The 26540-nt window shown below is 40.3% G+C and overlaps 1 protein-coding gene across 2 annotated transcripts; it reads left to right on the plus strand.

Moving 5' to 3' along the window:
• Positions 1-1241: 1241 nt before the first annotated feature.
• LOC115225341 (DNA-directed RNA polymerase III subunit RPC8) lies at positions 1242-23341 on the plus strand. Of its 2 annotated transcripts, none has more exons than XM_029796290.2 (8): positions 1242-1423; positions 4441-4606; positions 6395-6491; positions 10275-10361; positions 13076-13139; positions 15816-15902; positions 19239-19353; positions 22272-23341. In XM_029796290.2, exons 2-8 carry the CDS (start codon positions 4496-4498, stop codon positions 22320-22322), a joined length of 612 nt encoding a protein of 203 aa, XP_029652150.1. In that variant the 5' UTR covers positions 1242-1423; positions 4441-4495; the 3' UTR covers positions 22323-23341. The 2 variants fall into 2 exon arrangements, with proteins under 2 accessions (XP_029652150.1, XP_036369875.1); XM_036513982.1 differs by having other exon boundaries at positions 1242-1419; positions 4433-4606.
• The last annotated feature ends 3199 nt before the right edge of the window (positions 23342-26540 follow it).

Genomic DNA, 26540 nt, shown 5'->3' on the forward strand with positions numbered 1-26540 from the left:
GTTGAGAACAACAGAGGTAAACCACATGAGAATATGGCACAGAGTTTCTGGATCTTTTCCGTTTGAACGGCAGTTTTCAACATGATTTCTAGTTAATTAAACACTTTTAAACTTCGTATACTGGTAGAATGTGTCAAAATAAAACATTTTTTCTCTTGGCTTTCTTGAGAAAATTGTAATTTGTAAGTTTAACGTAGTTTAATCTTTCGAATTTTAATCAATCGGTTGCTTCTATTTAGCTAAAATCATTTGCTGCGTCTAAAACTGAGACATCCTGTCACTGATCCTAACCCTAACCTTAACTGGATCTTTTCCTTTTGAACGACAGTTTTCAACACAATTTCTAGTTAACTAAACACTTTTAAACTTCGTATACTGGTAGAATGTGTCAAAATAAAATATTTTTTCTCTTGGCTTTATTGAGAAAATTCTATGGTTTGTAAGATATTTCGTCTGAAATTTCGAGCATTTCGGCAATTTTAACCAATCGCTGACCTCCATTTGGGGTGAAATCATTCCGTGCTGTATGAATATGTCCCTCGTTTAAGAAACAGATTGGGTTTATTTACATTTTGAAGAAAAAAAATACCCTTCTCCCACCCCTAACCATAACTCTAACCCTAACCCTAAAATAGATTGAAATGCAATAGATCGATACTAGGGTTATAATTTCATTTGATACCGCTAGAAAAAAAATCCCATTTTGGGTAGTGGTGTTGTATGAAATTGTCACCCATAATTATAATCCTAGTATCGATCTATTGCATTTCAATCTATTTTAGGGTTAGGGTTAGAGTTATGGTTAGGATTATGGTTAGGGTTAGGGTTAGGGTTAGGGCTAGGGGTGGGGGAAGGGTATCTTTTTTCTTCGCAAATGTAAATAAACCCAATCTGTTTCTTAAACGAGGGACATATTCATACAGTACGGAATGTTGCGATTGGTTAAAATTGCCGAAATGCTACAAATTAAAGTCGAAATATGTTACAAACTAGAGAATTTTCTCAATAAAGCCAAGAAAAAATGATATTTTATAAACACATTCTACCAGTATACGAAGTTTAAAAGTGTTTAGTTAACTAGAAATTGTGTTGACATGTGCCGTTCAAAAGGAAAAGATCCGAGTTTCTTACTCGGAAAAATATTAAAACGGTACATATTTTTTTTTGAGGTAAAATAAAGCACCGTTTAATCAACTTCCTGTTTCGCTTTTGCTAAATCTAAACTCTTGAATATATTTCTGTTATTGTGGAAATGTTAGAGCGACTGTATCAGTTAAACTGTCCCATTTCCTCTTTATTCTAAGTAACTCGTCGTCCCAATATCATCCCAAACGCATCTCTATTAATATATATATTCAAATGTATATATACACATATATATACATACATGCTGACAACACGTGCTTTGAGAGATTATTATAAGGTGAGATGTTCTTTGTCTTTTCTATCTTTTACTTATTTCAGGCATTTGACTGCGGTCATGCTGGGGCATCACCTTGAAGAGTTTTAGGGTACTACCTGAGAACAGTGGTCCCGGTGCGCGCACTCGCACTAGCGTACTCGCGCATCCGCGCTAGCTAGTCATGACTAGTCGATCCTTACTTTGTGTTTTTGTTTTATTTACTTTGTGTAAAAAAATTATTTGGTTCTACTAGCGAACAGTGGTCCCGGTGCGCGCACTCGCGCTAGCTAGTCGTAAGTAGTCGATCCTACAACGACTTTTTAACCCTAACCCTAACCTCAGTTTGTTTATAAAAATTTGGGCAATGTTTCGTTTGTGTGTGTTTGATGGGGTGTGGGAGACGGACAGTATGTTGTGTAAGTGAAGTGCTTCTGTTAGTGTGTGTGAAGAGACAGAGAGAGTAATGTGTGAAAGAGAGAGATAACTGAAATTTTTTACTCGATGTATGTGTATATGTATGTATGTGTGTGTGTGTATGTATCTATGTATGTGTGTGTGTGTGTATGTATGTATGTGTGTATGTATGTATGGCCGATTCAGTGTAATTTTTTACTCGGTGCATGTGTATATGTATGTCTGCTTGTATGTGTGTGTGTGTATGTATCTATGTATGTGTGTGTATGTATGTGTGTGTGTATGTATGTGTGTATGTATGTATGTGTGTGTGTATGTATCTATGTATGTATGTGTGTGTGTGTGTATGTGTGTGTGTATGTATGTATGTGTGTATGTATCTATGTATGTATGTGTGTATGTATGTGTGTATGTATGTATCTATGTATGAATGTATGTATGGCCGATTCAGTGTTTACATTTTTTACGGAAATCGACGGAAACGTGTGCTACGACAAACGAAACATTGCCAATTTATGTATTCAGCCTTGAAATACAAACATACGTACAAGTCGTTTTGACTAGCTAGCGCGAGTGCGCGCACCGGGACCACTGTTCGCTAGTGGTACCAATTATTTATTTTGTTTTGTTTACCTTGCTAGATAGTCGTTGTTGGATCGACTAGTCACGACTAGGTTGCGCGAGTACGCGAGTGCGCGCACTGGGACCACTGTTCTCAAGTAGTACCGAGTTTTAGTCGAACAAATCAACCCCTAGTACTTATTTTCTCAAGCCTAGTACTTAATCTTCCTTTTGCCGAACCTCTACCTTACGCCAACATGAACATACCGGCACAGGTTGTCAAACGTAGTGGGGGACGAAGACACACACACACATCTTTATATATAAAAGTGAAGTTGTGTGTCTGTCTCCTACAATTTAGATTCCTAACTACACCCACATTTTGCGGTGCAGTTTAACCAAAAGTGGGTATCTTATAGTCATGATTCATATCAAGCCCTTCTGGGTATTAGCGAGCGTCTACGATGAGTCTACGATTTAAAAAAAAATTTACCATTTTTTTCCATTTTAATGCATTTTTTCACTATTATATAAGGGGAGTAACTCTCTAAAAATGTCTACGATGAGTCAACGATTTAAAAAAAAATTTATCATTTTTTTCCCATTTTTGATGCATTTTTTGGCTATTTTTTGGCTATAACTCTCTAAAAAGCTTATATAGTTATTTCCCTTACAAACCCGAGCAACGCCGGGCGATACTGCTAGTATATATATATATATATATATATCATCATCATCATTTAACGTCCGTTTTCCTTGCACGCACACACTTTTATTTACGACCAGTTTCTTTCAGTTTCCGCCTACCAAAACTACTCACAAAGCTTTGGTCAACCCAGGGCTATAGTAGGAAACGCTTGCCCAAGGAACCCTGTGGTTGGGAAGCAAGCTACTTACCACACAGCCACTCCTACGCCTATCATAGTGCATCTCTTCTTTGTTCCTGACTAAAATTAGACTAAAAAAAAGAACTTTATTCAGGTTTCTTTCGGTTTCCATCTACCAAATCCACTTACAAAGTTTTGGTCGGCCCGAATGACCCGTTTGTTTTTTTGTTCATCCCTTCGTGTATTTCACGTTATTTATTTATCTATGTATGTGTGTGTATATGTATGTGTGTATGTATCTATGTATGTGTGTGTGTATGTAAGTATGTGTGTGTGTATGTATGTATGTATGGCCGATTCAGTGTAATTTTTTACTCGGTGTATGTGTATATGTATGTCTGCATGTATGTGTGTGTGTGTATGTATCTATGTATGTGTGTGTATGTATGTGTGTGTGTATGTATGTGTGTATGTATGTATGTGTGTATGTATGTATGTGTGTTTATTATATAAAGGTTTATTATATATTTCGCAGCGTACGTGCATAATAACTTCTTTATGTTTATCATTTCAAAACCCCTGCATGATGTCTTTAAACTATTTTCTTTCCTTCGATTCCTTCTCCCCCTCTCTCTCTCGGTCACTGTCCCCTCTCTCTCTTACCCCCTTCTCTCTCTTATCCTCTTGCAACTTGCTGCCTCGTTTCCATCGGCCGCTTGTTCAACATGTGTCTTATCACCGAAAAGGTACTTATTTTTCCACGCTTGCTGATATTGTTTTTGTGTCTCTCTGTTTGTCTCAAAGCTGTAGGGCGCCTGTGCCATCCATGTTTTAACCGTTACTGTCCCCAAAAAAGATTTTTCGTTTCATGTTCGTCTCTGTTGCGTTTCATTCTTTCCTTCTGTGGCTGGCTGATTCAGAGCGGATCTCAGAATTAAACAGCCGAAATCTGCGATGAGGGATCAGTTTCTGACTGAAGAATGAAGGCTTTGAATGACCCGTTTGTTTTTTTGTTCGTCCCTTCGTGTATTTCACGTTATTTATTTATGTAAAGGTTTATTATAGTCGAAGATACTTGCCCAAGATGTCATGCAGTGGAACTGAACTGGAACCGTATGGTTGGGGAACAAGCTTCTTACCACACGACCACTCCTGGCCTTTTGAAAAATACTAAAGGATTAAACATTGATCTTTTCACTACCAAACTAACTTTTACTGATCTCTCTCTTTATAAAGGTCTGTGGAAGCAAAGGCCCCTCCCCGAAATCTGAAAACCCCCAAGGGCCCAACGATGTTTGTGTTGGCTGAAATGAAAGACACTGTTCGCATTAAACCCCACATCTTTCACATCAATTTCACTGGGGCAACAGTTGAAACATTGAACAAGAAGTTTGCAAATAAGGTAAGGACAACATTATTGAAATCCCACATAATATGAATGATCTAAGGACTTGCTCTGTAATTTTGCTGTTGGTATAGGTATTGATCTATAGGTATTGATCTATAGGTGGCGAGCTGGCAGAATCGTTAGCATGCCGGGCGAAATGCGTAGCTGTATTTCGTCTGCCGTTACGTTATGAGTTCAAATTCTGCCGAGGTCGACTTTGCCTTTCATCCTTTCGGGGTCGATTAAATAAGTACCTGTTACGCATTGGGGTCGATATAATCGACTTAATCCATTTGTCCCCTCTGTGCCCCTTGTGGGCAGTAAAGAAATAGGTATTTCGTCTGCCGTTACATTCTGAGTTCAAATTCCACCGAGGTCAACTTTGCCTTTCATCCTTTCGGGGTCGATTAAATAAGTACCTGTTACGCACTGGGGTCGATATAATCGACTTAATCCGTTTGTCCCCTCTGTGTTTAGCCCCTGTGGGCAGTAAAGAAATAGGTATTTCGTCTGCCGTTACATTCTGAGTTCAAATTCCACCGAGGTCGACTTTGCCTTTCATCCTTTCAGCGTAGATTAAATAAGTACCAGTTATGCACTGGGGTCGATATAATCGACTTAATCCGTTTGTCTGTCCTTGTTTGTCCTGTCTGTGTTTAGCCCCTTGTGGGCTGTAAAGAAATAGGAATAGGTATTGTCCTTCTGTATAGAACTGATCTATATTGCTAGCTTTTCTTTCTTTCTTTTTTGTCATTCTTTCTGTTTGAGTGTCTGTCTGTCTGTCTATGTACTTGTCTGCCTGTCTATATACATCAGTCTTTCTATCTATCTAAATCTCTATCGATGTCTGTCTGTCTGTCTATTTACATATCTATCTCTATGCCTGTTTATGTATGTATGTCTGTGTCGGTGACACGTAAAAGCACCAACTGTGGCCGTTTGCCAGCCTCCTCTGACCCCTGTGCTGGTGGCATGTAAAATGCACCCACTACAGTCACGGAGTGGTTGTTGTTAGGAAGGGCATCCAGCTGTTGAAACACTGCCAGATCAGACTGGAGCTTGGTGCAGCCTCCTGGCGTCCCAGACCCCAGTTGAACCATCCAACCCATGCTAGCATGGAAAATGGACGTTAAATGATGATAATGTATCTTTGTGCCTAACTGCCCGTCAGTGTCCCTCTGTTTATCTTCTGTCTGACTCTCCCTATTTCTCTGTTGCATCTTCCCTTTCATCCTTCTTTCCTCCTCCTCTCATTCTTTTCTTTTCTCTCCTTTCATTTCATTTCTTATTGTTTTCAATGCAGACAACAGTCAAATTAAATATCTGTGAATTTGGAAATTGCAATGCGTTAAATTACATCATCATCATCATCATCGTTTAACGTCCACTTTCCATGGGTTGGACGATTTGACTGAGGACTGGTGAACCAAATGGCTGCACCAGGCTCCAATCTTGATCTGGCAGAGTTTCTACAGCTGGATGCCCTTCCTAACGCCAACCACTCCGAGAGTGTAGTGGGTGGGTTCTTTTACGTGCCACCGGCACGAGGGCCAGTCAGGTGGTACTGGCAATGGTCAAGGAAAATCGTGTTTTTTTTTTTTATGTGCCACCTACACACCGGCACAAGTGCCAGTAAGGCTTGCATTTAATCAGAGTCTACATTTTACTGACTCTGTCTACCCAATGGCTGCTTCTGACTGACTTCTTGGCTTGGCCTACAACTTACTCACCTATCTCTCTGTTTATTCATCAACTGACGACATGTCTGTATGTCTGTATATGTATTCTTACTTCTCCCTTTAGGTCGTACACAATGTAGGTCTGTGCATTGCATTATGGGACCTGAAAGAGATCAAAGACAGCTTCCTGTTCCCAGGTGATGGGGCTTCACACACAGTTGGTAAGAAATATTTCTTCATTTATCAATAAAATTTCTATAGAATATTCCGCTTTCAGTAAACCCGTATCATCAGCGCAAATAGCTTTCAAAATAATTTCTACTGGATGCAGAATTTCATATACAACACCCAGAATTTCATCAGCTACGGCATCTGTGGAAAGTTCTGCTCGTAGAGCATTTGGAATGCAACTTTTCAATTTCAGAAATCTCTCAATCATGAATGCCTTTCCTCCCTTGGACACAAAGACCTGTTGAGGCAAGCGAAGTCGATATAGAACCTCATCCGACGACAGACACCCATGCCAACCCCCTTTGCTTGTGAGGACATGTTGGGGCAAGTGAAATCGAAATCGGATTGAACCAGCCAGGATCCCTGGTCTGGTGGTACGTAAAAAGCACTATCCGACTCATGGCCGATGCCAGCACCGCCTCGACTGGCTTCCGTGCCTGTGGCACATAAAATACACCAATCCGACCGTGGCTGTTGCCAGCCTCGCCTGGAACCTGTGCAGGTGGCACGTAAAAACCACCCACTACACTCACGGAGTGGTTGGCGTTAGGAAGGGCATCCAGCTGTAGAAACATTGCCAGATTAGACTGGAGCCTGGTGCAGCCTTCTGGCTTCCCAGAACCCCGGTCGAACCGTCCAACCCATGCTAGCATGGAGAACGGACGTTAAACGATGATGATGATGATGATGATGATGATATGGAATGTGCTATTCCACCAAGTTCTGCAATCCAGTATAAGTTTATATTCTCTGTTATCAAAGTTCGCTCGTACAAAATCTTGCAAAATTTCATTTTTTTTAGGAGATTTACGGAAAAGTTTTGAAATTTTTCTTACCTTATTTAAAACTTCGTTAAATTCAGGTTTTAGCTGGGGAAAACAAGCATTTTCATGAGCCAAATCTGTCTGAAAAAGTATGTCTTGTTGGCTTATGTCAGCTTCAAAATCACTATCGTCTGTTATAGTGATCTCTTCACTTCTTTTATCAGTCTCATCGGTTGAGGCAATATTTTCAATATCTTTTTGATAGAGAATGTCAATCACAGGCAGATATATGCACCCACTACACTCTCGGAGTGGTTGGCATGAGGAAGGGCATCCAGTTGTAGAAACTCTGCCAGATCAAGATTGGAGCATGGTGCAGCCATCTGGTTCGCCAGTCCTCAGTCAAATGTTGGTGATTAGGTCTTATTTCTTTTCTGAATTTCACCACCATAGAAGCACCATCCGTCGTACAGCCAACAATGTGTATATCCAAATCCAATCCAAATTCACGAAGATGTCCTCTCACAAATTGCTCTCTTCTCCTGCTATTAAGGGAGCCATGGATCTCAATAAGACCCAACGACCAATGATTGTCTTTCCCATGAACATTTATGTTCATATATCGTTTATTTTGAATCCAATGTCAATGAGTAGCGAATCCCCAGCGCTACTTCTTTTTCGAAATAATGAATAAGTTCTTCTTTCTTGGTTATGTAATAATTCTTCACCATATTCCTGACTCCGTTTGCAGATGGTGGTTGTAATTTATCATATTTGCCTCTCTGACTATGAAGAATTCTCTGTATAAAATCGCTTTTCGCGATTGAATTGAAAGAAAATCCATCCATAGCAGCTAACTTTGAAACTTCTTCTTCCATTGATTTCTTCGTTAAAATGTGTTCCATTGTTGTTGTCATTTTCACAGGAGGCTGGTTTGCATCTTGATTTATGTCGATTTGATGAATTTTCTTCAAGTGCAAGATCAGAGACGTAGTAGATCCTCCAGAAGCCTTCGTGATCTTATCACACTTTATTGCATTGAGCTTCATCTTTGTTTTTCCTATCGAAAAAATTCCAAACAGTTGATTCTCTTTTCATCATGCTAGGGCTATTTACTATTTTACTTGTTTCAGTCATGGACTGTGGCCATGCTGGAGCACTACCTTTAGTCGAGCAAATCGACCACGGGACTTATTCTTTGTAAGCCCAGTACTTATTCTATCGGTCTCTTTTGCTGAACCGCTAAGTTACGGGGACATAAACACACCAGCATCGGTTGTCAAGCAATGCTAGGGGGACAAACACACATACACAAACACTCACATACATACACACACACACACACACACATATATATATATATATATATATATATATATATATATATATATATATACATATATACGATGGGCTTCTTTCAGTTTCCGTCTACCAAATCCACTCACAAGGCTTTGGTCGGCCCGAGGCTACAGTAGAAGACACTTGCCCAAGGTGCCACGCTGTGGGACTGAACCCGGAACCATGTGGTTGGTAAGCAAGCTACTTACCACACAGCCACTCCTGCGCCTAATGAAAATAATTAAGAAAAAATTTAGTTAGTGTTACTTCCTTGAAATGAATCTGGAACTGGTTATTACATATGCTCAACGGGAAAGATCACCTGACTGAAGACTAACAGCATCCCCTTTGCTTGCTATAAATAAACTCTGTTACCTAGCGAAGGAGATGACAAGGTGCTGATCTAAGGTTCAAGGGGAGAGAAGGTGAGAATTGATATGTTGCAATGAAACAGATAGCACTCTCAACTAAAGGCGACCGACAACAGCTCAGTTAGTTTAGTTTCAACAATATTTCTTCAAAAGAAAAAAAAATGGAGAAATGTTTTGTGAAAAAAAAAAAAAAGAAACAGCAAGCATTAAAATCGGTTTTGGCAAATCTGTTTCGGTTTTACTGATCATAATATAAAACCGGTTTTGAGGCCTAGTCACAACACCCAGGCAACACCAGGGTGCATTGCTAGTGTGTGTATGTATGTATATATAATATATATATATTATATATATATATATTATATATATATATATATATATATATATACATACACACACACACATACACACTGTATCTCACAGAAGTATGTACACTCAAAATTGCCATTACTCTGATAATATTAAAGGAAATCAAACGAAATTTATACTGAATAAAATATATTATACATGCAAACATTATACAAATTTGGAACACAAAACAATAAACATTTTCAAAGATATGAATGAAATATTAATTTTACAAAAAAAAAATTGTCTGATTTCACTGAAATAGGTATTTAATTCTGAGCAAATAACTGGATGATAATGTTTGACTAAATCTTCCAGCATCACCAGTGATTAATACAAAAAAAAAAAATAATAATTGCAGCATTGAAGGTGTTTATAAGCCATTTAAGAAACACAAAATCTGTTAGATTTACTTCAACATATAAATTTTATTTGTCAAAATATTTTCGTCGCTTTGAGACCGCGACCTGTTCACTTTTCCAAGTCCTTTGATTTTATTAACGATATTATTTTCTTTTCTTTTATCCTTTATCTTTTACTTGTTTCAGTCATTTGACTGCGGCCATGCTGGAGCACCGCCTTTAGTCGAGCAAATTGACCCCGGGACTTATTCTTTGTAAGCCCAGTACTTATTCTATCGGTCTATTTTGCCGAACCGCTAAGTGACGGGGACGTATTCATACCAGCATCGGTTGTCAAGCAATGCTAGGGGGACAAACACAGACACACAAACACTCATATACATATATACGACAGGCTTCTTTCAGTTTCCGTCTACCAAATCCACTCACAAGGCATAGGTCGGCCCGGGGCTATAGCAGAAGACACTTGCCCAAGATGCCACGCAGTGGGACTGAACCCGGAACCATGTGGTTGGTTAGCAAGCTACTTACCACACAGCCATGATATTTTTTCAAATACTGTTTGTTATTTTCTCTGTTTTTCTTTGCAGTCCATTTCCGATATGTTGTGTTCCGACCTTACATGGATGAAATCCTCGTTGGGAAAATCAAAGGCAGCAGTAAAGACGGAGTGCAAGGTAATGTCTGGTGTTCTTTCTGGGTTTTGGAATAAATTTAACCCTTTAGCATTCAGATTACTCTGCTCTCAAATATTGGCATCCGTGCTAGTGGAGCACTAAGAGCACCATCCAAGTGTGATTGTTACCAGCGTCGCTTTACTGGCACTTGTGCCGGTGTGCAGGTGGCACATGAAAAAAAAAAATTGGGGCTTGGCCGTTGCCAGTACCACCTGACTGGCCCTCGTGCCGGTGGTACGTAAAAACACCCACTCCACTCTCGGAGTGGTTGGCATTAGGAAGGGCATCCAGCTGTAGAAACTCTGCCAGATCAAGATTGGAGCCTGGTACAGCCATCTGGTTCGCCAGTCCTCAGTCAAATCATCCAACCCATGTTAGCATGGAAAGCAGACGTTAAGACGGTCATTCGGAATGCTCACAGCAGCCATATTCCTACTGCTCTATGTCACACAGTTGAGACCCATATTGGAGTACGGGATTCAAGCCTCTTCTCCTTATCTCCTCAAAGACATACAGCATCTCGAAAGAGTCCAGAAGCTGACTACCCACATGGTTCTTGGCCTCAAGCATTTGCCTTATGAAGAAAGGCTGAAGACGCTCGACCTTTATTCTCTAGAAAAACGCCGCCGCCGTGGTGATCTCATTCTTGCTCACAACATCATAAGCGGAAAGTGTAACCTCTCGAAAGAGCTGTTCTTCACTCCTGCTCCAGAGCGTCGGCTGCGGGGTCACTCCGAAAAGCTCTATCTACGACAATTTCATCTCAATCGAAGGAGAGGGGCTTTCTCTGTCCAGGTTGCAGATCCGTGGAATAAGCTGCCAGACGAGATGGTGAAGATGCCGATGACCGCTCGGTTCAAAGTCTCCCTTGACCTCAAGTGGCCTGAACTATTTACATGAACACCCTCCCTGTACATAACTCCATGTCCCCCTACATGGCCTTGCTTTTTGCTTTTTGAGCCAAAAAATGAACTAACTAACTAACATGATGATGATGATGACTTGTTCTGAATTAATTGTGTATTATCTCATAGCTTTGAGATTTTTATGAGTCAACTGTTAAACTTTAGAATGACATTGTAGGATTGATGCGAGAAGTCAGATCTGGCTGGTTTAAACATAAAGCTAATTGAATATTTGGGCTGGATACGGTCGATTTAACTCTTTAGCCGTCACATTATTCTGTCAAAAGTAATCCTTATTTATCCACATAGTTTTGAATTAATCTTGCATTATCTCATAGCTTTGGGATTCCGAGGTGATTGTTTCTTTTTAGAATGACATTTTAGGGTAGGTGTGCAGGGCTGGATCTGGCCAGTTTTAACATAAAAACTGGTAGAATATTTTGGCCAGATATGGCCAGTTTAACTCTTTAGCATTCAGACCTCTCATCACTCTATCAAATGTGATGCTTATTTATTTACATTGTTTTGAATTAATCATGCATTATCTTGTAGCTTTGAGATTTTGATGAGGCAACTGTTAAATTTTAGACTGATATTTTAGGGCAACTGTACAGCTAGATCTGGCCAGTTTAACCCTTTCGTTACCAACCCCGCTGAAACCAGCTCTAGCTCTGAGTACAAATGTCTTGTTTTCATAAGTTTTGAATTAAAATCTTCCACCAAACCTTAGTCACAATTTATGTTCCTAACACTAGCTGAATGATAACTAAGTTATTTTACTAAATTCTTTGTTATATTTAAAATTAATTGAAAGAAACACAGAGCATCTCAACAAAATACGGTAACAAAAGGGTTAAGATATATAATAGAGAAACATTTCTTAACCCTTTTGATACTAATCCCACTGAAACTGCCTCTGGCTCTGAGTACAAATGTCTTGTTTCCATAAGTTCTGAATTAAAATCTTCCACCAAACCTTAGTCACAATTTATGTTCCTAACACTGGCTGAATGATAACTAAGTTATTTTACTAAATTCTTTGTTATATTTAAAATTAATTGAAAGAAACACAGAGCATCTCAAAATAAATACAGTAATGAAAGGGTTAAATACTAAAGGATTAAGGAATAGAATTTGAATGTGGTTTAACCCTAGAAGGGTCCTGATCCAGCAGACATTTGATCAAAGACATATAACCCTTGACTATTTTATTTTTTAATTCATTGTGTAGGACTACAGTATGGTATAATATTATCGGTTATGGTAGTTTAGCCCCATAACCAATAATTGTTTAGCCCCAGGTCAGTCCTGATCCAGCAGACTTATGATCAAAGATGTTCCAGCTGTGACCATTCCACTTTAAGAAAGGATGGTCACTACTGAAACATCTTTGATCTCAGGTCTGACCTTGGGCTAAATATCAACAACTACTATAAGTACTATTACTAACTGCTGTATTATACATTAGACAATGCAGTCCTAGATACATTATGCCTAAGTCAAAGATAGGGTGGTCACAGTTGGAACACCTTTGATCATAGGTCTTCTGGATCAGAACTGACCTGGGGCTAAGCAGCAACAACAACAACTATAGACACTAATACTAACTATTATACTACACATTAGATAATGTAGTCCTTGATACACTATGCTTGAATCAAAGAAAAGATGATCACAGCTCGAACATCTTTGATCACATGTCTACTGGATGAGGATTGACCTGGGGTTAAACAAAAGCAAATCTTTTCACCATTCCTATCAATCATTCCAGTGGTTCAATCTTCATCCTCTCATTTACTCTCATTTCAGTTTCCCTGGGGTTTTTTGATGACATCCTGATTCCAAGTGATGCCCTACAGCACCCTTCCAGATTGTATCCTTTCACTGAACTCTAGCCGCCCAGGACTCTTTACTGTACATAGGGCTCCAAGATTCTTGAAGGGGAGGGAGTGAAGAAGTTATCCTGAAACCAGAGGTCTCACCTGAATGTTAGCAATTGTGAACTCCACTAAAAGCAGCCGAGGGCTAGTTTGTGGGGTTAACCCTTTTGTTACCATATTTCTATTGAAATACATTGCCTTTAACTTTCACTTGTTTCAGTTATTGAACTATGACCATGCTGGAGCACTTCTTTGAAGAGTTTAGTTGAACAAATCTACATCAGTACCTATTTTTAGGTATTTAGTCTGTCGGTCTTTTACAAAATTACCAAATTATGGAGGCATTAACACACTAACACTAGCTCTTAAGCAGTGGTGGGAGACAAACACAAAGACACACGCACACATGAGGAGGCTACCCAAAAGAAACCAGAATTTTGCAGCATTATTTTCTTCGCCTAGTTTTACATGTTTACACATTTATTGTCTTCAAAGTATTTTCCATTTGAAGCAATGCATCGGTCCAGACTCATTTTCCACTGTTCAAAGCAAAGCGATGCCTTTTAACGCCTCTCTCTTTACTTGTTTCAGTCATTTGACTGCGGCCATGCTGGAGCACCGCCTTTAATCGAGCAACTCGACCCCGGGACTTATTCTTTGTAAGCCCAGTACTTATTCTATTGGTCTCTTTTGCCGAACCGCTAAATGACGGGGACGTAAACACACCAGCATCAGTTGTCAAGCAATGCTAGGGGGACAAACACAGACACACAAACACATATATATACATATATACGACGGACTTCTTTCAGTTTCCATCTACCAAATCCACTCACAAGGCTTTGGTCGGCCCGAGGCTATAGTAGAAGACACTTGCCAAAGGTGTCATATAGTGGGACTAAACCTGGAACCATGCAGTTGGTAAGCAAGCTACTTACCACACAGCCACTCCTGCGCCTCCATACTTTTTTTCCTTCACCTCTTCCACATTTGCAAATTCTGTAGCACCAGCTTTCATCACCAGTGATGACTTTTGGAAAAAAGGTCCAGATCAATTTCCGACACACCATGGCTATAGTAGAAGACACTTGCCTAAGTGGGACTGAACCCGGAACCATGTGGTTGGTAAACAAGCTACTTACCACACAGCCACTATACACACACACACACAATGGGCTGCTTTCAGTTTCTGTCACCTAAATCCACTCACAAGGGTTTGTCAGTATGCAGTTATAGTAGAAAACACTTGCTCACGATGCATGGTGCCATACAAGGGGACTGAACCTCAGAATACATGACTGGCTGGCAAGCATGTTTAACCACACAGCCATGCCTGCAAATGTTTTTCTACTATAGCCCTAGGCTAACCAAATTCTTGTGAGTGGATTTGGTTGATGGAAACTTAAAGAAGCCTGTTGTTTGTGTGTCTGTGTGTTTGTCCTTTACTATTGCTTGACAGCTAGTGCTGGTTTGCTTACATCATAACTTAGTGGTTCAGCAAAAGAGACTGATAGAATAAGTACTAGGATCAGTTTGTTTGACTAAGCACTGCCATGCAGTGCCCCAGTATGGCTACAGTCCAGTGACTGAAACAAAAAATGTGTGTGTATTTATATGTGCATGTATGTATGTGTTTGTGTGTGTGTATATATATATATATATATATTTTATTTGTTTCAGTTATTTTGACTGTGGCCATGCTGGTGCACTGCCTTTAGTCGAACAAATCAACCGCAGGACTTATTCTTTGTAATCCTAGTACTTATTCTATCAGTTTCTTTTGCCGAATTGCTAAGTTACAGGGATGTAAACACACCAACATCGGTTGTCAAGCGGTGGTGGGGGGGACAAACACGCAGACACACAAAAATATGCACACACACACACACACACACACAGACACATACATGTCTGTATGTATATGTGTGTTTAGTAAGTAGCTTGCTTACCAACCATACAGTTCCGGGTTTAGTCCCACTGCGTGGCACCTTGAGCAAGTGTCTTCTACTATAGCCTCAGGCCAACCAAAGCCTTGTGAGTGGATCGGTAGATGGAAACTGAAAGAAGCCTGTCATATATATGTGTGTTTGTGTGTCTGTTCTTGTCCCTCCAACATCGCTTGACAACCGATGCTGGTGTGTTTACGTCCCCGTAACTTAGCAGTTTGGCAAAAGAGACCAATAGAATAAGTACTAGGCTTACAAAGAATAAGTCCTAGGGTGGATTTGCTCGACTAAAGGCAGTGCTCCAGCATGGCCATAGTCACATGACTGAAACAAGTAAAAGAGAGTAAAAGATATGTGTATATATATGTGTTTATATATATATATATATATATATATATATATATATATATGGGGTGAAAGAGGAAAATATTCTGTATAATCAGTAATAATTCACAGGGAAGTACATTAATTCTGATTACCATCAGGAAACTAATGTTTAGGATCATCTTACAGTTGAGGGAGAACCCTACTCTCTCTGTTTCTATAGTCTTGGATGGAGATTAAAGACCAAACCGTTAGATTCTAGCTCTTCATGTCGGGTGGACCGGTCCAGTTTTTCCCCAGAGGTAAAACAGAGATAGTGATGTGTGATTTACACAGTACTCTTTGCTGTTATGTCACAAGGTTGTGTTTGAACCCTTGACTCAATTGTTAACTGTGTAGCGATGAACAGGAGCAGTTGTGGGTGTGGTTGTACGAGGCAGAAGACGAAAAGCACGATTTGTTTATGGACATTGGTGAAGAAATCAGGTATCAGTCACTGCTTATATGTTTGAATTAGTTATCATTATCACTGCCATCAGCATCATCGTTATCATATCATCATTACTGTTCTTAATAGCAGTCATCATTATCGCTATTGTTATTGTCATTACCATCATCATCATCATCGTTTAACGTCCATTTTCCATGCTAGCACGAGTTGGATGATTCAACCGGGGTCTGGGAAGCCAGGAGGCTGCACCAGGTTCCAGTCTGATCTGGCAGTGTTTCTACAGCTGGATGCCCTTCCTAATTCCAACCACTCCATGAGTGTAGTCGGTGCTTTTTATGTGCCACTGGCACAGGGGCCAGAGGAGGCTGGCAATGGCCACAATCGGTTGGTGCTTTTGACGTACCACCAGCACAGGGGCCAGAGGAGGCTGGCAATGGCCACAATCGGTTGGTGCTTTTGACGTACCACCGGCACAGGGGCCAGAGGAGGCTGGCAACGGCCACAATCGGTTGGTGCTTTTGACGTACCACCGGCACAGGGGCCAGAGGAGGCTGGCAATGGCCACAATCGGTTGGTGCTTTTTATGTACCACCGGCACAGGGGCCAGAGGAGGCTGGCAACGGCCACAATCGGTTGGTGCTTTTGACGTACCACCGGCACAGGGGCCAGAGGAGGCTGGCAATGGCCACAATCGGTTGGTGCTTTTTATGTACCACCGGCACAGGGGCCAGAGGAGGCTGGCAACGGCCACAATCGGTTGGTGCTTTTTATGTACCACCGGCACAGGGGCCAGAGGAAGCTGGCAATGGCCACGATCGGTTAGTGCTTTTTACATACCACCGGCATGGAAGCCAGTTTCCCAGTTTTTAGTTACACCATCCAATCCATGCCAACCTGGAAAACAGACATTAAATGATGAAGATCATGGTGGTGACCATCATTACTATTATTGTTTAACGTCTGCTTTCAATGCTGTCATAGGTTGGGCAGTTTGACATGACACTGGCTAGCAAGGAGCTGTCCAAACTCAAATTGTCTGTTGTGGCATGGTTTCTATGGCTGGATGCCCTTCCTGATGACAACCTCTTAACAAAGGGTGCTGGGTGCTTCTTATGTGTCACCAGCATGGGTGTACTTACACAGCACCCATGCCTGAAAGACACCGATTTTACTCAGCTTGATGCATTTTATCAAATACTGCAGATCGTCACATCTCTCGGGCCCTTGTCATTTCCTCAGTGAGGCCTGGTGTCCAAAGATCCTTTCTCACCACATCTTCCTGGGTCTACCCCTTCCACAATTAGAACTCGACACTTCTTTATGCACCTATCCTCATCTATACGCATTATTATTATGGTGGCAAGCTGACAGAGTTGTTTGCATGCTGGTCAAAATGCTTCGTGGTATTTTGTCTGTTACTACATTCTAGGGTCAACTTTGCCTTTCATCATTTAGGGCTCGATAAATTAAGTACCAGTGAAATACTGGGGTCGATCTAATCCACTAGTCCCTTCCCAACAAATTTCAGGCCTTGTGCCTATGGTAGAAAGGATTATTATTATTATTATTATTATGAAGGTGGCAAGCTGGCAGAATTGTTAGCACACCAGATGAAGTACTTAGTGGTATTTTGCCTGTTGCTATGTTCTGAGTTCAAATTCCACCAAAGTTGGCTTTATCCTTCATCCTTTCGGGGTTGAGAAAATAAATACCAATTCAACACTGGGGTTGATGTAATTGACTTGTTCCTTCCCCCAAAATTGCTGCCTTTGTGGCAAAATTTGAACCATTATTATTCTGAGCTGGCAGAATTGTTAGCACGCCAGGTGAAATGCTTAGCATATTTCGGCAATCTTTATGTTCTGCATTCAGATTCTGTTGAGGTTGACTTTGCTTTTCATCCTTTCAGGATTGATAAAATAAGTACCAGTTGAGCTCTGGGGTCAATGTAATTGACTTACCCCTTTCCCTGAAATTGCTAGCCTTGTGCCAAAATGTGAAATAGTATCATCATAATCATCGTCATTTAACATCAGCTTTCCATGGGTTGGACGATTTGACTGAGGACTGGCGAACCAGATAGTTGCACCAGGCTCCAATCTTGATCTGGCAGAATCTCTACAGCTGGATGCCCTTCCTAACGCCAACCACTCTGAGGGTGTAGTGGGTACTTTTACGTACCACCGGCATGAGGGCCAGTCTGGCGGTACTGGCAACAGCCACGCCCAAATGGTGTTTTTTACATGCCACCTGCTCAGGAGTCAGTCAAGTGGCACTGGCAACGACCTTGCTCGAATGTTTCTTTTCACATGCCACCGGCACAAGTGCCAGTAAGGCAATGCTGGTAAAGATCACGCTTGAATGGTGCTTTTTACGTGCCACCGGCACAGAAGCCAGTTAGCCACTTTGGCAATGATCACGCTTGGATGGTGCTCATGATGTTGTAGATTGAAGATATTGTGTGTACCAGAGATTTGTACCTTCTGTTGAGTCATGATAATGGCCTCAGACACAAAGTACTTTATGTAGTATGCATCCAGTTTCAAGTAAAACAACTCACTAAGATTGTAGGGTATTTCTAAAGTGTTCAGATGTTTTTCAGGTTGGCAGGTATTGAGCCCAATAAAGGTGGCGAGCTGGCAGAATCGTTAGCACGCTGGGCGAAATGCTTCGTGGCATTTCCTCTGCCGCTACATTCTGATTTCAAATTCCGCCGAGGTTGATTAAATAAGTACCAGTTACGTACTGGGGTCAATATAATCGACTTAATCCGTTTGTCTGTCCTTGTTCGTCCCCTCTGTGTTTAGCCCCTTGTGGGTAGTAAAGAAATAAGTATTGAACCCTATGCTCCAAGGACAGTAGAAACAACCTTTATGTTTGACTGCTGCAGCTTGCTGCTAAGATGTGGCTCTAGGGTCTGAGTTCAAATCTCACTGAGGTCAGCTTTTGTTGATCATCATTTTGGTGGAGGGGTGGTGGTCAGTAAAAGAAAGTTACTAGGGTGGATGTAATTGGCTATCCCCTCCCTAACTAAACATTGCAGGCCTTGTGCAAATATTAGTATAAATTAGGGTTATCATTACCATGGTCATCATCATCATCATCATCATTGTCATAATCACCATTATCATTGTCATCACCATCTTATCATTGCCGTCATCACTATAATTGTCATCATCATCATTGTCGTCATCACCATAATTATCATCATCATTGTGACCAAAGTAACCATTGCTGCTCCTTTCTTTCTCTCTCCTTCCCGCTCTTACTCTCCTTCCTGCTTTTACTCTCCCCTTTTTCCTCTTTCCTTTTAAGTATGCATGTCTCTCAATTTATCTCTCCCCTCTTCTTTCTCCTCCTCTGTCTTTTAGATTCCGAGTTGTCGATGAAACATTCGTAGACACAACACCCACAAGCCCAGAAACCGGCACCGAAGAGACCGATGTCTTGGAATCAGATGCCAAAAAGGTGCCCTACACATTGACTGTGAGTACATTATGGCCTCTACCTCTGTCCCCAACACCACATTTCCTTGTCCAGCCTTGTTGACCGGCCCCTCCATAACAAACATACACTCACATGTGTGTATATGTGTGTATGTCTACAAATAGAAATACATGCCATAACTCCCAAAGCACAGCACTGCCTTAACCCTTTTGTTACCAACCCGACTGAAACCGGTTCTGGCTATATATATATATATATATATATGGGAGAGTGGACAAATGAGAGAAAAGGGTAGAGTACAAATGTCTCATTTTCATAAGTTTTGAATTAAAATCTTCCACCAAACCTTAGTCACAATTTATGTTCCTAACACTAGCTGAATGATAACTAAGTTATCTTACTAAATTCTTTGTTATATTTAAAGTAATTGAAAGAAACACAGAACATCTCAACAGAAATATGGTAACAAAAGGGTTAAGATATATAATACAATTCTTAACCCTCTTGATACCAACCCAGCTGAAACCAGCTCTGGCTCTGAGTACAAATGTCTTGTTTTCATAAGTTTTGAATAAAAACCTTCCACCAAACCTTAGTTACAATTTATGTTTCTAACACTAGCTGAATGATAACTAAGTTATTTTACTAAATTCTTTGTTATATTTAAAATTAATTGAAAGAAATACAGAGCATCTCAAAATAAATACAGTAATGAAAGGGTTAAATTTTGCAAAACACCTTCAAACAGTTGATTCACTTACAGCATCATCATCATAAACTTCTCAAATGTTTTTGCTAGTCTTTGCAGCATTTTCTCATTTTTAAAAAAAGAAAAGCATTACAACACGAATATGAAATTTTTGGTTATCCATTTCAACTGTTAAAGTTCCGGAAAGTTCTGAGCGTTTTTAAGCTAACTTTTAATGCTTCATTGAACACACCTGAAACATAACACAGTTAAAACTTTGGTCTTGCTTGAAGTGATACTCTCTTTTACTTTTCATTTGACTGTGGCCATGCTGGAGCACCACCTTTAGTTGAGCAAATCGACCCCAGTTTCTTTGTAAGCCTAGTACTAATTCTATCGGTCTCTTTTGCTGAACTGCTAAGTTATGGGGACGTAAACACACCACCATCGGTTGTCAAGGAATGTTGGGGGGACAAACACACACACACAAACACACACATATACATATATACGACAGGCTTCTTTCAGTTTCCATCTACCAAATCCACTCACAAGGCTTTGGTCGGCCCGAGGCTATAATAGAAGACACTTACCCGAGGTGCCATGCAGTGGGACTGAACCCGGAGCCATGTTGTTCGTAAGCAAGCTACTTACCACACAGCCCCTTCTACACCTATGATGGTGCATCTCTTCTTTGTTCCTGACTAAAAATAGACTAAAAAAAAGAACTGGTTGATTTATTCAGCTAAAAATTCTTCAAGGTTTTGCTCCATCATGGTCGCAATCTAAGTGCAGAAACAAGTAAAAAGACAAAAGATATATGCATTTCACTGACGAGGTCTAATAATACTGAAGCATAGCTAACATTGTTACTACAACCAAAGATCTGTTATTCAATGTATTTGTTTTTAATTGTTATTGTCTCCTCTTGTTTATATTGCTCAGAATTTGTGCCTTTGTATTTGTCCCTTACTATTATTGCTTGACTGATAGTTCTGCTTTGTTTATGACCCCATAACTCAGCAGTTGGCAAAGAGACTGATAGAATATGTACTGGGTTTAAAAAAATAAGTGCTAGGGTCAGTTTGTTTCTCCACCCTTTTTTTAACCTACACCCCCAAGGAAACTGGGTTATTTTCAGCTAAACTTACATTACTTTCCCCTCCCCTGAAATTGCTGGCCTTGTGCCAAAAGTTGAAACCATTATTATTGAATGTTAGAAGCACTATCTGAGCATGATCGCTGCCAGGGCTGCTGAGTGGCTCCCATGCTGGTGGCACATAAAAAGCACCATTTGAGCATGATCGTTACCAACGTCGCCTTACTGGCACTTGTGCCAGTGGCATGTGAAAAGCAACATTCGAGCGAGGTCATTGCCAGTGCCGCTGGACTAGCTCCTGTGTAGGTGGCACATAAAAAACACCATTTGAGCATGGACGTCACCAGTACTGCCTGACTGGCCTTCGTATTGGTGGCACGTAAAAGCACTCACTACACTCTCGGAGTGGTTGGCATTAGGAAGGACATCCATCTCTAGAAACTCTGCCAGATCAGATTGGAGCCTGGTGCAACCTTCTGGCTCGCCAGTCCTCAGTCAAACCATCCAACCCATGATAGCATGGAAAGTGGACATTAAACAATAATGAATAATAATAATAATATAGTCGCAGGAGTGGTTGTGTGGTAAGTAGCTTGTTTACCAACCACATGGTTCCAGGTTCAGTCCCACAGTGTGGCACCTTGGGCAAGTGTCTTCCACTATAGCCTTGGGCCGACCAAACCCTTGTGAGTGGATTTGGTAGATGGAAACTGAAAGAAGCCCGTCATATATATGTGTGTGTGTATATATATATATATATATATATATATAGTTCAATAAATGGTGGGGTTGTATGTGTGTATATGTTTGTGTGTCTTGTGTGTATATGTTTGTTTGTCCCACCCCAACATCGCTTGACAACTGATGCTGGTGTGTTTACGTCCCTGTAACTTATTAATAATAGTAGTTGTTGTTGTTGTTATTATTAAGGTTTTGAACTGACAGAATCGTTAGCACACCTGTCAAATTGTGTTGCAGCACTTTGTTCATCTTTACAAATGAGTTCAAATTCTACCAAGGTCCACTTTGCCTTTCATCCTTTTGGGGTCAATAAGTACCAATGTTATCGACTCTCCTCCTCCCACCAAAATTGCTGGCCTTGTGCCAAAATTCGAAACCATTGTCGTTATTAACATATTTTGTTTTCTGTTTTCTTTTCTTTCCATTTAGGGCTCAATCAGTGAACCCGGTTTAGGGCTGTTGTCATGGTGGAACTCCTGATGATACCAAAGACTCTTCTCACACATAAACATGCACATATATGATGATGTGTATGCCTGTCCTGTTGGATGTGGGTTATGGGGCCTAAGAGACAGTCATGCCAACACTCCCAACTACTCACTTGAGCCTAGTGTTCGTATATGTGTGTGTGTATTTGAAAGGTAAACAATGTGAGATATAAGAAAAAAAAATGCAAGTTGATCGTTTGTATTTTTACCTTGTATTTCAATGTTTTGGGTTTAGCACCCCTTCTTCATGAAATCCTTGAAAATATGGGTGTTAAGGAAATAAATTAAAAGTATTTATCTATATCAGACAATGCTTCATGAAAACTGTACCACTATAATACATTCACACATATGTATCATCATTTAACATCCAGCATGGGAAGCAGGCATTAAATGGTAGTAAATATATATATACATATGCTTGTATATGTATGTATATACATGCACACAAAACCCTCATCTTTCATAAAGAAAAATCATGACTTTGACTTATTTATTTTCTGTACAGACAATTTAAATCCTTTGTAAAAAAAAAAAGGCAAAATGAAACCTGATTAAAACACACACACACACTTATGTATATCAATGTGTGTGTGTGTATATTCTAAAATTTTGCTACTATTGCATCTTGTGTTATTTTATTCATGTCTGAGTGTGTTATTGTGCTTGATCAAGATGTTAAGAAGTCACATGAACTCTTATTTTATTGAAATTTTCCTTCATAGACTGAGAAAGCAAACCAAAACCTAGCGGTGATTGGTAACAACTGTCAGTGAGAAAGGGAAATATATTTGTCTTGATGAGGGACAGCTATACCCTTGTTTTTACCTTTCACTTGTTTCACATATTAGACTGAGGCCATGCTGGGGCACTGCTGTGAAGTTTTAGAGGGTCGTGGTGAAGTGTGGTGAAACCATCTAATAACGACTCCGTTCAAAAGGATGGAATAATACATGTAATGAACCAGTGAGGAAAGAGAGAGAGACACAACCAAGTAGAATGTTCAAGAGATTTATTGATATGTTAACTTGTGTGTCTGTGTGTCCGTCATGAGAACAAAGTGTATGTGTGCAGACAAGGATGTATGCGTGTAGGTTAAGTACATATAAGATTAGTAATGAAGGAGAAAGTGAAAAAGTCTATAATGAGAAGTTAGATGAATATTCACAGACACAAGAATGAGAAATATCAGTTCGTAGTCAATTGTACGCAGTGTTAGAAATACTGTATCAAGAAGTTGTGGCTACGATGCAGAGCCTGTTGTGGTACATGTCGTACAAAGTTGTGGCTGTAATGCTACTACCTGGATCACTTGTACAGGAGTTCTTGCAGGTTGTATATTCTCTGTTAACCATGGTGAAGTAATTCACAAACAGTGCTGTGTTGGAACCTGTGCAGTGTTGCTTGAGCTGTGTACATAGAGAGATGATGTTGACAACATTAAGAAGATGATGGTGGCGACAAAGAAAGAGATTGCTGTTGGACAGGTTGTCTGGCATTGTTGCTGGAACTGGCTGTGTCTTGTGTGGTCAGTGGCTAGACCTTAAAAGATCTTGGCCAAAGACCTTGAGATGAGGAGAAGGTGAGTTTTTATAAGTAACAGTAGGCTCAAATGGGGTTGAGAAAAGGCTGTCTCATGTTATCTTATTGGTTATAGTCTCTGATTGGTTATATGCTGCATATTGGCGTGACAGAGTAAGAAACAAATTGCACCAATACCAACCAATGAGAGTAGTGGACACAACAGGGTCCAAATAGTGGCCAAAGGCTAGCTGTTATCTGCTACTTTCAAATGTATGTATATATAATAAAGAGGAGAGGAATTTCATTTGAGTGGATGCTACAAAGTTGACACCAGTAATTTTAATTTTATCAGTCTCTTTTGCTGAACTGCTAATTTAGGGGGCTGTAAACACCAACACCAGTTGTCAAGTGGTGATAAGAGACAAACAATGACAAAGGCACACACACACACACATGGTGGTCTTCTTTCAGTTTCCATCTACCAAATCCACTCTCAAGGCTATGGTCACCTCCAGGTTATAGTAGAAGACATTTGCCAAAGGTGCCATGCAGTGGGACTGAACTCAGAACCATGTGTTTAGGAAGCAGATTTTTTATCACTGAGCCACACCTCTTATGCATGCATGTTTCAGCATTGTCTGACCTCATCAGTAAAACCCCAAATTTACCCACCCCAACCCTGTAATGAAAAATATGTTATATTGTACAACAAACAAAATGAAGAACTTTATAATGAGATAGACTCGAGGGACAGAGCGACGAAAGTGGATGTAACAGGAGTAAGGGGGTTGTCAAAGTACATTCTCTGTGCGGTGGCAGACCCAAAGTATCTTTTGAGATTAAAGGATAATGTGGAAGACTTTGACTGTAAGTGGTGGGTCAAGAAAATAGACACCAGCACAATGCCAGAACGGGTAAGCTATTTTGATATTTTAAAGTATAACATAGGCATTCTGCGGAAAAGTGGAGACTAGCTGTTGCAAATGGTGTTATTTATATATATAAAGCTGAAGTTGTCTGTGTATGGCAGGTTTGGTAGCCTTCAACTAATACTATCTCCTCCGAGACCCTGCAGCACAAGTTGGATGTTGTTTACCTGGACTTTGCTAAGGCTTTTAACTTTGTCCCACACAAAAGACTTATGGTGAAGCTTTCTGCGTTGGGTGTAAGAGACGAACTCTATAACTGGTTGAAGTCCTTTATTTTCAGCCGAAAAGAGGTTGTCACAGTTCTAGGACAGCACTCTTCGCCCTATGAGATGACATCTGGTGTACCACAGAGATCTGTTCTTGGCCCCCTTTTATTTGTTGCATATGTTAATGACATAGATGCCAACTTAAAGAATGCCACAGTGCTGAAATATGCAGATGACATCAAGCTGTACCTCGAAATAAAGAGGTCAAATCCTGTACACTATAGATCTCTATTGCAAGCAGACCTGGACACAATGCAGCAGTGGATCATGGACTGGCAACTCAAGCTGGCTGTGGACAAATGTACCAACATGCATTTTGGGAGGAGAAACCCAGTGTCCACCTACTCCCTCCACAACACTAGTCTCAAAAAGTCTTCATGCGAACGTGACCTGGGTATTATTGTCGACAGTGATTTGCGTTGGACAAAACACATCGCTAAAATTGTCAAGAAGGCTGAGGGTGTCTTGGCATCACTCACTAAATCCTTTGTGAGCCGCTCTCCGGCTATCTATCTGCGGCTTTATATAGCTGTGGTAAGACCTCACCTGGAATTTGCATCACCGGTCTGGAACCCCTATCTTACCCAGGATATCAATCGTCTGGAAGCTGTTCAGCGACGTGCAACCAAAAGAATACCCTCCATCAGGCATTTGCCATATCCTGAACGCCTTACTTCTCTGGGCATGGACACATTGAAACTCCGATGTCTGGCAGCTGACTTGGCAGACACACATAAAATTATCAACCATCGTACAAACAATAACTCTGAGGACCTTTTCAAACTCCACCCATCTAACACTCGTGGACATATTTACAAAGTAAGAAAACAGCACAGCTCCCATGACTTCAGAAAACATTTTTTCACACTGAGAGTTGCTGAAGCATGGAACAAACTGCCGGCATCAGTTGTTAGTTGTCGGAGCACTGCATCCTTCAAAACTTCCATGCTTCCTGAGATTCGCCAACACTACACTTGATTTTCTCCCCTCCATACACACACAAGCATGTATCTGACTCATACACTGTTCACTTCCCAGACATTTATATATTACTGCATGCACTCTCTGACAAGTTGTGGTGCACCTGAGCACTGTATACAATAATTTCATTATTATATATATAAAATTGAGAGTATGATAGAAGGCTTGCTCTTCATTCCGTTGGAGATAAAATTCAAATCGGACCATGTTAACACCAAAAATTCTTTACGTCAAAAAGGTGTTTTTTTGCTATGAAAATCCCTATTTTTAACGATTTTTTGACTGCTGTGTCACCATTTTTCGGTGTATTTCAACCAGAAAAATGTTCACTTAAAGAGAATAACAAGCTAAATAATGCAAAAGTTTTGCTTTTCAAAAATTCCAATTCTAAAGGGTCGAAACAAACCTGAGCAACGCCGGGTGATACTGCTAGTAAATAATATTGTAAACTAGTGTTCTAAAAAAGAAGTTGTATTAACAGGTTCAATGAAGTCGGTTGGAGGTGGGACC

The sequence above is a fragment of the Octopus sinensis genome, linkage group LG27 (assembly GCF_006345805.1).
Source record: "Octopus sinensis linkage group LG27, ASM634580v1, whole genome shotgun sequence".
NCBI lineage: Eukaryota > Metazoa > Mollusca > Cephalopoda > Octopoda > Octopodidae > Octopus > Octopus sinensis.